At 35.5% G+C, this 13,031-nt stretch overlaps 1 protein-coding gene across 1 annotated transcript in view; it reads right to left on the bottom strand.

Annotated features, from left to right (window-relative positions):
- Positions 1 to 2,987: 2,987 nt before the first annotated feature.
- Positions 2,988 to 13,031, bottom strand: part of LOC138338475 (uncharacterized) — a 56,260-nt gene continuing 46,216 nt past the window's right edge. Inside the window, exons 4-7 of the mRNA XM_069289440.1 lie at positions 5,305 to 5,653; positions 3,904 to 3,972; positions 3,406 to 3,496; positions 2,988 to 3,180 (exon numbers count right to left, since the gene is read on the bottom strand). Of these exons, the coding sequence (XP_069145541.1) occupies positions 2,988 to 3,180; positions 3,406 to 3,496; positions 3,904 to 3,972; positions 5,305 to 5,653 (702 nt within the window). The remainder of the gene's footprint in view (positions 3,181 to 3,405; positions 3,497 to 3,903; positions 3,973 to 5,304; positions 5,654 to 13,031) is intronic.

Below are 13,031 nucleotides of genomic sequence, written 5' to 3'. Positions count from 1 at the left end.
AAGCAAGACATTTAAATTCTATGTTATACCACCCTATCAATCCTAAACAAGGAATACACCAACACAATCATCACGACTTAATCACAATCAAACATAAGTGAACAAAAGAATTTTAATAACAAGACTTACCAAGTGTTCTTCACAATTCATAATCATGAAGGTCTTACCATAAATCCTTAGTTCGACTCAATAAGGTCATTGAATAACACTAATTCAATAACCAATGTAATCCCAAGTCTAGAAGAAAAACTACATCATAATTCAATAATATATCTAAGCTTATGAATACGTCAATTAATCATATCCTAGGTCATTTACCAAGAACAAGCATGACCAACTATGTATCCCCCTAGTTCATTCATAATTAGCATAAAAACATCATCTAGTAGTAATTCAACCCTTAACAAGGCCATTTGAATGAACAATTTGCAATATAAATCAAGATCACAACCTAGGGTTAGGGACTTAGGGTCATGTTCTTCAATTTAGGAAAAACCATTAACACTTACTATAATCAAGTTAAAATGCATGTTAATCTAGTCAATATTAACCTAATAACACATTAGCAACTCAATTCATAACTTGAAATTCGTAATTGGATGTAACCCATTCGAAAACTCAAGATTTGAAAACGCTTTGAATGAACCCTTTTAGAAAAGAGGTCTCAAAGGTTAAGAGATCTCAAACCTCAAAGTTTTGACAACGATTTGAAGATGAATTTGTCCCTTTCCATCCCCCAAATCCCTTTCTTAGCTTAGTCTTCAATGGTGTCTTACAATAAAGAGAGAAAGAAGAGAGAAGATAGAGTAATAGGTTTTTGAGTTCTAATTAGATTAATGGGGCTGGGGACTTTATATGCGTGACTAAATAACTAGAACCCTTAATACCTTAATTGACCACCCAAACCCTAAATAATTGATGGAACTTCAATTAATAACATGAAGGAAATATAAGCCCTCATAAAAAGAAGCCCGTCGATAGGCCATTTCTAAGTCGAAAAACCCATACACTCTCGTCTTGCACATCCGTTGATGAGTTCAGAGACTTGTGAAGGCAAGGGATTCCGCCAGTTGGATAAGTGTGGGTCGACGGTTCATCGATGCCCCGTCAGTCCACACATTGACCGTAGCCTCCTCTATCAATGCAGACTGGCTAGGCAGTGTTGCCTCAACTTGTAGGGGCCCTCCTCAAGGGCACTTGGTTAGTCCCTGGGGAGTCGTACCTAGACATTTTAACCATGAAACATCTTAAACACGTTTTCCACACATTCTCAATAAATTTCATTAATTTTCGACTCTTAAAAACTAGTCAAATAAGACAAGGCACACTAGTACCTCTTTGGACCAACTTTCGAACGTCATGGACATTTTGGTTCTAATACTTCCTAAATGACCTATATTTATTAAACTAACCTTAAAAACAGTGTCTAGACTCCAGTACACCTATGCTAGACTTAGCGACATGTCTTAAATTTTTGAAGTGTTACATTATCCCCCCTTAGAAACATTCCTCCCCGGATGACACTAAAATTCTTCTAAAGGAAGGAATAGACTCAAGACTAGCAACACAACCAACATCAATGCAATACAACATTATACCGATCATTTCAGTCAAGGAAGTTCAAAACATCAATTACCAAATATAAGACTCAAACATTACTTCATGAGGCATTTCCTTCTTACAAAAAAAACATGAGCTCAACATGACACACAAGAGTCAATTATAAGCAAGTTCAACTTATCAACATGATATACGCTAATTCATAAGGACTCAACATGTCAAAATACACAACATAACCCAAAACATGCCAAAAGCACAAATTTCAAATTTAAGGGCAAAAATACTATAACCTCACTATAAGAATTTCAAAAATGCAACTTTTGCATGTTTTCGCCAAAAAATAAAGAAACATCAATTTCTAGTCATATTTATATTATTAAAAAGAATTACTAACATTAATTATCAAAAAGATTAGGGTAATGGGACTTCATGTCAGCCTCGACCTCCCATGTTGCACCCTCAACTAGGTGATTTTTCCATAACACTTTTACGGATACCTCGTCTTTGTTGCTCAACCTTTTCACTTGCCTATCAAGGATTTGAATCGGAACCTCCTCAAGGATAGGTAATCCTTGACATCTAGACCCTCAATAGGGAGAATGGACTCGGGATTACCGACACGCTTCTTAAGCATGGAAACATGAATAATCGGATGAACCAAAGCTAATTCACTAGGTAACCTCAACCCATAATAACCCTGACAAACCCTTTGAAAGAATTCATAGGGACCCACAAAAGAAGAACTCAACTTCCCTTTCTTGCCAAATCTTACAACCCCCTTCACAGGTGAAATTTTCTAAAACATCTTATCACCTTCTTCAAACTCAAGATCCCACCTCCTCTGATCGGCATAAGACTTTTGCCGACTATAGGCTATGTTAAAGCGATTTCTTATGATATGTACTTTTTGCAAAGTCTTATAAATCAAATAGGGCCCAACGATTAAAGACTCACCGACTTCAAACCATCCAATAGGAGACCTACACCACTTACCATAAAAGGGTTCATAACGAGCCATGGAAATGGATGAATTGAAACTATTTTTATAAGAAAACTCTACCAAAGGAAAGTGTCTATCCCAACTCCCTCTAAAATCGATGATACAAACATTCCGATTGACCATCCATTTGGGGATAAAAAGTAGTACTCAACATCACCTTAGTACCCAACCCTTCTTGAAACGACTTCCAAAACCTAGATTTGAATTGTGCACCCCTATCCGATATGATTGATAAAGAAATACGGTGGAAACATACATACTCATCTGTGATAATCTTAGCATAATCCTCCACCGAATAACTAGACATAACGGGAATAAACAACCTATCAACCACAACCCATATGGAGTCATATTGCTTTTGGGTCTTGGGCAAACCTACCACAAAATCCATATAGATGTCTTCCCAATTCCAAGTCAAAATTTGGATTTATTGAAGTAAGCCATCCGATTTTAGATGCTCGGCTTTTACTTGTTGGTTATTTTGACACTTAGCAACAAACTCTGTTATGTCCCTTTTCAAACCTTCCCACAAATACACCTCCCTAAGATCATGATACATCTTTGTTGTCCCAGGATGAATGGAATAGTCGAACCCATGATCTTCCTCAAGAATACGATTCCTGAAATCGTCAACATTAGGAACACATAACTGCCATTGATATCTCAAAACACCATCCACCCCTAAGGAGAATGACTCATTTCAGTTGCCATCAACTGATTCATTCAACTCCATTAATGGTCTATCAAGGTGTTATTTAGACTTCACCTCAACAACGAAAGATGATTAGGAGTTATGATGGACCATCACACAACCATTTGGAGAACTTTCCAATCTCACACCTAACCTAGCCAACCTATGAACATCCTTCAGTCGGTCCTTTTTGTCTTCTTCAATCTGAGACACACTACCCATAGTCAAACGGCTTAGAGAATCCGCTACAACATTGGACTTGCAAAAGAGATAGAGAACACTCATATCATAGTGCTTGAAAAACTCTAGCCTTCTTCTTTTTTGGAGATTCAACTTCTTTTGGGTAAAAACATATTGGAGAACTTTATGATTGATAAATACATCAACATGGGCACCATACAAATAAAGTATCCAAAATTTCAAAGCAAACACCACGGTCGCTATAGTGCCTCTCAAGTACCTTAAGTTTCTTAGAATCACAGGCTATTACCTTCCCGTGTTTCATAAGACCACCCCAAACCCACACATGATGCATCAAAATAAGCCACTAAGCCCTTTGTAACTCTGGTATGTCAACAAAGAAGCGGAATTAAGCCTATCTTTAAAAATTTGGAAGCTCTGTTTACATGCTTCTGACATTCAAACTTCTTACTCTTTTCTGTCAACGCAGTCAAGGGAGATTCAATGGATGCAAAACTATCCACAAACCTCTGATAATAACCTGCAAGACCCAAGAAGCTTCTAATGTCAGTTGGAGTCAATGGTCTCGACCAATTTCTCACTGCCTCCATTTTCCATTGATCAACCTCAACTCTTTTACTAGAGATGATGTTGCCAAGAAATGCCACCAACCTCAACAAAAACTCATATTTTCTATACTTGGCAAATAATTGATGCTCTTTAAGGGTTTTGAATACCATCCTCAAATGAAGAATGTGATCACTGTCATTTTTTGAATATAACAAGATGCCGTCAATGTACACAATGACAAAAGAATATAGGTAACTTCGACACATCCTATTCATTTAGGTCCATAAATGTTGTCGAAAAATTTGTGTGACCAAAGGACATAACTAAGAACTCATAGTGCCCATATCTAGTTTGAAATGCCGTCTTTGGGTATGCCCTCACCTCTTACCCTAAGTTGATGATACCCCGATCTCAAGTCAATTTTGGAAAAGTCGCTTGCCACTTAGAGTTTATCAAACAAGTCATCAATCCGAGGGAGAGGATTCTTATTCTTAATTGTGAGATTGTTGAGTTGGCAATATTTAATACACATTCTCAAGGACCCATCCTATTTATTCACAAATAAGACCGGAGCACCCCATGGAGAAATACTAGGCCTTATAACGCCCTTGCCTAGTAAATCTTTAAGTTGTGATTTCAATTCCTTCAATTCGGACGATGCCATCCGATAAGAAAAAATCAAAATAAGGTTTGTTTCAGGGAGAAAATCAATACGAAAATCAAGTTCCCATTTAGGAGGAATACCGGGAAGGTCATTAGGAAAGACTTCGGAAATTCACTCACTATGGAGACCGACTAATTGGGAGGAATTTCGCAGTCAAGATCTTGGACTCTCACTATATGATATAGACAGCCCTTAGAGATGATTTTACAAGCTTTTAAAATGAAATGATACAACCTCTAGGAATAGAACTTCCCCCCTTCCACTAAACATTGGGTTCATTTGGGAAATTAAACCTCACCACACTTGTCCTTCAATCAACAGTGGCAAAACAATAATGCAATCAACCACACCAAAATAATGTCAATATCAAGCATATCTAGTTTTACTAGATAAACATTAGAAACTCTATTGGGCAACATGATAGGACAAATTCTATATTCCCTCTTTGCAACAATCGAGTCACACACCGGTGTAGCAACTAAGAAAGGCTCATGCAAGATATAGGATAAATTGTTGAAATTTTTAGCTACAAGAGGTGTAAGAAAATACAACGTAGCACTCGGATCAAGTAAAGAATAAACATTTATAGAAAAGAATTTTAACATACCGGTTACCGCATTAGAGAGGTCTCTTGCTAACCCTTAGTACGAAGAGCATAGAAGAGGTTCATCTTTGGAGCATCACTAGAACAACTTGCTAGACCACTCTTCTCTTGCCCCTTCATCCGAGTGAAGTCCCTTAGGCGAGATGCCATGGTAGAGACTTGTTGAGGGGCACTGGCTTGGGCCGTCATAACTTGAGATTTAAGAGTAGAGGCTTGGGCCAATAGGAGAAGGAAAGCCCTTATGTCTTCATCCATCCAGGGTGGAGGATTAGCCGAAACTTGTTCAACATTAACCTCCTCTTCGAGTTGAGGATCTTGATCACCATGGGGAGGAGCAATCTCCTCCTCAATCCTTCTTACCCCATTCCACCGAGTATTCAATTCCTATAACAAAAATATAAGGTTTTGGTGAAATCAATTAATAGTTACTCTAGTGGCACGACTTTGGATTTCCAATAAAAAGAGATTCCTAATCTTCACATAAATTCATATTCAGAAGTGTGACACGCTTCACAATTATAAATATAAATCTTCATAGACGTTGTTGAGAGATACATTGTTAACAAGGATATTTAGCCTCATACTCTAATACCAAGTTTGTCACATCTGGGTTTGCCCCCTAGACATAACCTGCGTCGATGTCCTCTTTGAGGATTAAGATTAGCCCCTTAATTATCATCATCACATTCACAAGTCAAAAAGTACGGAAAACTTAAAAAAATTAATTATAACTAATTGGTGGTTTACATAGACCTCTACATACACATAATTGTATTATTATCGAGTATACATAGAACCTTCATATAATAAGATTACTTAGTCTTTGACTTTTATTTCACATACATATATATAAGATAGAAATAAACAGTGATCAAATCAGTCTCATCTCATAACCATCTATAATGACAATATCAACTTGGGAATAGCCCAATAACAATAAAAGTAAGTCACATATATGCATTATACAACTTGTCTTCTAATGAAAGATAGAGTCAACATAAGTGTCTTTAATATCTAAGCTAATCCAACAGTAGAATATCGACATCATCCTCACGAAAATGAGGACCTACCAGTTTGATTATAAGAGTATCCAAGCCTCCTTCTCAATAGCCTCGAACCAAACCTTAATGAACGGAACGTATGTTGTTTGGGAAAAAGGAGAAAATGGGGTTAGTACGCCACATGTACTAAGCATGAGACCATATGCACAAATAACAACCACACATGCTATAAAGGGACATTTAGTTAAATTGTGCCATTTTAACTCTTTCTGCACAATCAACAAACTATACAAATCATTAGGACATGTTCAATCAAGTGAAAGAAACCGTATGTATATCACATACTTGAACCCATAATTTCATAGAACCCTCTCACTAAGTAATCACATCACAAGCATGAATAAGAGTTTATCATGTAAATAGCAAATCAAGAAAACCAATCATAATCCTTATAAAGTCACAAGTGCAATGACCAAGCAAATCCCCATAACCCTACATAATCAATTAACCAAATAAGAATCCTAAATAGTAACTCACTTAAAATAACTTAGCCTTCAACACACGTAAGTTCATACTTTAACAATAAACACCATTAACATGTTCAATCATCATAATCATGATATAAGGTCATCTACCATTATAATCATTTATAAACATAATATTGACCTCCTAAAGCTCATATCAAGGAAAACTAGTGCAAGGAATAGGTAGAGACCGATGCCTCTACCTAAGCTAACTCAAACCCCTCAAATCACTTTTGTTAGTCGATACATCATAACTTCATTTTACTTTAGGGAAAACTTTTCTTAACTGACATAGAACACATGAGCTAATGTGGAATCCGGTGTTGTAAAACCTTACCTCGATTTAAGGTGGTCTATCAACCAAGATAGGACCTAACATGAAACGTAGCATCTAGGTGGATCCACTAGCTAGTATTCCTATGGTGGCAACATAGTTACAGAACTTGGGAGTCATTGGAAACGTCACTCTACAACCTATTTGGATCATCAGGCTATCCACCCCGTGACAACCATGGTGAACCCTACTTTCCCTATGTGGGAAAGTGTTACTCTCTCACATACATGTTCACTTGGTGATAAGCTAAGTCCCTTATCGAAATGTCTTTAATCTCTATTTATAAATCATAACTTAGTTTAAGTCATAGGGTCTAGCCCTTGCATAATCATCATCATAATAGCTCAATAGGAATTGCATGAGTATAATCCTTTCATTACAATTCACATACGTAAGGTTAACACATTACATACTCTTTTATAATAAGGCATATTGGAAATTATTATCATCCTTGTAACTTTACAACTGAATCAACCTAACAACCATAATCAAGACATTTAAATTCAATATTGTACAACCCTATTAATCATAAACAAGGCATACTCCAACATAATCATCATAACTTTATCACAATTAACAATAAGTGAAGCAAATAATAGGAATGACAAGACATACCAAGTCTTCTTCACAATTCATCTTCATCCAGGTCTTCCAATAAACCCTTCGTTCAACTCAATTAGGGCATCAAATAACCATTATTCAATAACTAATGTAATAACAAGTCTACAAGAACCACTACATCATACTTCAATAATAGTTCAAAGCTTATGATTAAGTGAATTTATCATACCCTAGATCACCGATCAAAAACCATCTTTAACGACTATACATCACCCTAATTTATTAAAAATTAGTATATCAACATCATATAATAGTAATTTGACCCTTAACAAGGTCAATTGAATGAACAATGTAAAATATAAGTCAAGATCACAACCTAGGGTTAGGGACTTTAAATCGTCTTCTTCAATTTAGGAAAACCATAAACAATTACTATAATAAAGTTAAAATAAATGTTAATCTAGTCAATATAACCTAAATAAGAAATCAATAACTCAATTCATAATTTAAGATTCGTAATTGGATGAAACAGATTTGAAAACTCTAGATTTGAAAACACTGTGAATGAACCGTTTGAGGAAAGAGTTATCAAAGGTAAGGAGATTCCATACCTCAACATTTTGACAAAGATTTTAATATGAATTCCTTTCTTTCATCCCCCAAAGCACTTCCTTAGCATTGTCTTCAATGGTGTCTTCCAATAGAGAGAGAAAGAAGAAAGAAGATAGAGTAATTGGTTTTTGAGTTCTAATTATATTTATGGGGTTGGGGACATTATATTGGTGAGTAACTAACTTATTTAGAACCCCTTAATCCCTTAATCAACTGCCTAACTCCTATCTAATTAATGGAACTAAAATAAAAAACGTGCAGGAAATATAAGCCCTCATAACCTATATCACTTCTCAAGAACTAGTATGAAAGACTATACATCACCCTAGTTCATTCTTAATTAGAATAACAACATCATCTAGTAGTAATTCAACCCTTAACCATGTCAGTTGAATGAACGATATACAATATAAGTCATGATCACAACCTAGCGTTAGGGACTTAGGATCATGTTTTTCAATTAAGGCTAGACCATCAACAATTGCCACAATAAAGTTAAAATACATGTTAATCTATTCAACATAACCTAAATAAAATATCAACCACTCAATTCATAACTTCAAATTCGTAATTGGATGTAACCCATTTAAAAACTCTAGATTAGAAAACACTTTGAATGAACCATTTGAGGAATGAGGTCTCAAAAGTGAAGAGATCCCATACGTAAAAGTTTTGGTGAATATTGGGAGATGATATCACCATTTTCCATCCCCTAATGTGCTTCCTATACTTAGCCTTCAATGGAGTCTTCCAATAGTGAGATAAAGAAGTGAGGATAGAGAAAATCTTTTAGGAGTTCTATTTAGTTTAATAGGGTTGGGTACTTCTTTATGGGAGGTTAACTAACTTAATTATTCCCCCTTAATCCCCTAATTAACAACTTAAACCCTTAACTAATTAATCAAATCTTATTAAAAGCATGAACGAATTCAAGAGCCCGCACAGATGGAACCCCATCGAAAGGTCATCTATGAGTCGACGCACGGACCCCTCTCTCGTCCTGCACATCCGTAGGTAAGTTTAGAGACTTGTGTAGGTGAGGGATTCCACCAGTTTTCCAAGTGTGGGAAGACGGAGGCATCGACGGACCGCCTTTCCACACACAAACTGTACCATGTCCCGTCGATGCACACTACCCAGGCAATGTTGCCTCGACCTACATGGGTCCTCCTCATGGGCCCTTGGTTGTTCCTTGGGTAGTTCTACCCAAACTTTTTGAACTTGAAACAACTCTAAAACGTGTTATAAATATTTTCACCAAATTTCATATATTCTCGACTCTTAAAATCTTGTCAAATAGGCTAAGGCACACTAGTATCTCTTTGAACCAACTTTCGAACGTCCTGGACGTTCTTGGACGTTTTGATTTCTAAACCTTCTACATGACCTATACATATTAATATAACCTTAAAAAAATATCTACATTTCATGACACCTATGTTAGTCTTTACGACACATCTTGAATTTCAGAAGTGTTACATTATCCCCTCCTTAGGAACATTTTCCCCCAAGTGACACTAAAACACTTTTAAGGATGGAATAGACTCAAGAATAGCACCCCAACCAACATCAATGCAATAAAACATAATACATATAATGTCAATCAAGGAAATTTAAAACTTCAATTACCAAATATAAAACTCAAAGATTACTTCATGAGGCATTTTCTTCAAATAACAACAATATGAGCTCACCATAACCCACGTGAGTCAATTAGATGAAGTTTAACCTATCAACGTACCATATATCATTACATAAAGACTCACCATTTAAAAATTCACAACATACTCAAAACAAGCCAAAAAAACAAATTTCAAGTTGAAGGCACAATCAATGTAGCTTCACTGTGATGTTTCCAAAAATGCACATTTTGCAAAACTTCACCTAAAAATAAAGAAACTTCAATTTCTAGTCATATTTATATCATTAAAAATAATGACTAAATTTAATCACAAAAAATATGAGGGTAACGAAACTTCATGTCGGCCTCGGTCCCCCATGTTCCACCCTCAACTATGTGATTTTTCCATAACACTTTTACGGATACCACCTCTTTTTTCCTTAACTTTTTCACATTCCTTTTCTGCCATATCTAACCACTCCCTTCGTAGGTGAAATTTTTAAATACACTTGATCATCTTCTTTGAACTCAAGATCCCTCCTCTTATGATCGGTATAAGACTTTTACAAACTGTAGGCCGTTTTCAAGAGATTTCTTATAATATGAACTTTTTCCAAAGTCTTGTAAAAAAAATTGGGACCAATAGTTGAAGAATCACCGACTTCAAACCACCCAATAGGAGACCTGCACCTCCTACCATACAAGGCTTCATAGGGATACATGGAAATGTATTAATGTTAACAATTATTATAATCAAACACTACCAAAAAAAGTGTTTATTCCAACTCCCTTTGAAATCAATGACTTGAGCTCTAAGCATGTCCTCAAGGGTTTGAATTGTAAGACCCCAAAACGAGATAGAGTGTATAGAGACTAACATATTTTTCTTAAGGTTATAAGGTACTTATTGACTGATAATATGGTTTGGAGGCAGTGTATAAAGCTTGAAGTGATTTGGAAGTCGAACGTCTAGGGACGATTAAAACGTTCGAGGACTAATCACCTATGTGCCTCATGTGTCTATGCAAGATTATATTTGTGTTTAATGAGCATTTGAATACTCTAAGTGATTCATAATTATGTTTATTTATGGTATATGAAGTTTCTAGAAGTTTGGAGGTGAAACGTCCAAGGCATTCGAATGATAGCCCTTAAGACGTTCAACGTGTGTCTTGACGGGGCTTGGCCTGTTTGGTCGTCTTGTAGGTGTTTCTTTTGAATTAAATTTATGTGGAAGGTCTATACTTGGTTAAGGGATGTAATCATGTTTAAAACGTCCTGGTACAACTTATAATAGGGCCCCACAAGAGGCCTAAATGAAGGACCCAAGGCTTGTCAAGAGAATGCCTTGGCATTGTCTATTGCCGGACCCAACGATGGATCATTGGCCCCCCAACGGTCCGTAGAGAAAGTATTGTCAACTGTGACTTGACTGGTGCAGGTCACAAGCCACGAATTTTGCTAAATGCTAGGTGAAGGAAGCAAGGCACGGACCGTCGACAGCACAACACCTCGTCATTCCCTTTGTCATTAGTTCACTATAAGTTGCAGGTAGCGTCTGTGTTTATTAAAGGGGTGAATGGGAAATTCACCCCACATACTAACCTTGCTATAATAGGTTTATTTAGTTAATTTTAGGTGTATATAACTAATCTAAAACGTGATCAACCCATTCAAAAATATACTCACATGTTTTTGAGTTCTTCCCTCCAAAAATGTTCTTTCTGAAACCACCAGTGTGGATAAAGCTCAAGAACATGATTAAGCTGGGTTTTCAATAGATGAATCATCAATTATATGAGGTTTTCAACTAGACAAAGGTATGGTTATTTTCATCTCTAGTTATCTTTTCATCTAGAGAGCAATTCTCATAGATTTCAAAAGAGAAAAATATGATGAAACACTTTCTTCTTAAATCTACCATGTGTTCTTTTTTAAACTGATTTCAAAGGAATAATATGAATGTATTGATGATTATCTACTGACATGGAAGTTTTTTTTTAAATACAATGTCATGAGAACTCATACTCCATCACCAAAACGATTTAGCCTTGCATAGGCTTTATGATTTCAATATGTTATAGGTTCGTTACAGTGGTTGTACCTACTGTTAGTTACATTTATTGATCATGATTTAATCATGAAGGATTCATATGGATATATGGATTAAGAATTGAACATGCCTAGCTTACAATTCTAGAAATTCACTAAAACATGGCCCTTTTTATAATTAAATGTTGAACTAGATTTTGTTGTGGTTCATGTAGCTATTGTTTTAGGTCAATATTATGTTGATATAAATCTTGTATATAAATATAAAAAAAGTTTGGTTTGAACTAATATAGGTTCTTCTAGTCTATAGAGTTTTAACTTGTGATCTATAGGTGCTTCCTAAAACGAAATATAAGGATTTTATATATGTAATGATCACAATATGGGTCAATTCATGATATTTTAACTAGCATTAAGCTTTGTAAACTTACCTTGTATGAACTCCTTATATGAAGTATGTTTGTCTTGACCTTAATGGCAATTGTAGTAGTGTCTCATTCAGATTATGATTTCATTAACTACTGACTAACATGTACATTATTCCTAAAATATGATTGATGATCAAGACTTTATATATTCAATAGTGTTGGTTAATTCCCCTCTATACCCTTACGAATTGACAAGTCTTACACCTATGTTGTAGCATGATCTTGAAGTGCTTAAGCATGTTTTCATTTTGACTAAGTGTAGGATTAGATACTGCCTTAAAGTGATATGGTTCATGAAATATGATCTATTATCCATATAAAATGAATTGGCTAATGGTCTATGTTCTTCTATTTCATCGTACATGTAAGATGCCTTGTATTATGTTATAGAATGATTTTATAGCGACTTGTACATGGTTTCTTCTATTATTAAAGAAAATTTACATACTTCCCTATATATTAAATGTATATGAACAAGGTGTATTGATAAATGATGATCAAATGGTTAGAAATGTGTAAGAATGCTTATCTCTTCTACTTTACGTACATTATGGTAGTTGGCAAAGCCTTGTATGGCATTGTCTTGTATGATCCTCTTATTGTGGATGTTTAAATTATTTTCAAATATA

This window comes from Solanum lycopersicum, chromosome 9, assembly GCF_036512215.1.
Source record: "Solanum lycopersicum chromosome 9, SLM_r2.1".
Lineage (NCBI taxonomy): Eukaryota > Viridiplantae > Streptophyta > Magnoliopsida > Solanales > Solanaceae > Solanum > Solanum lycopersicum.
Note: the sequence above shows the minus strand (reverse complement) of the source record. Positions and strands in the feature narration are given on the sequence as shown.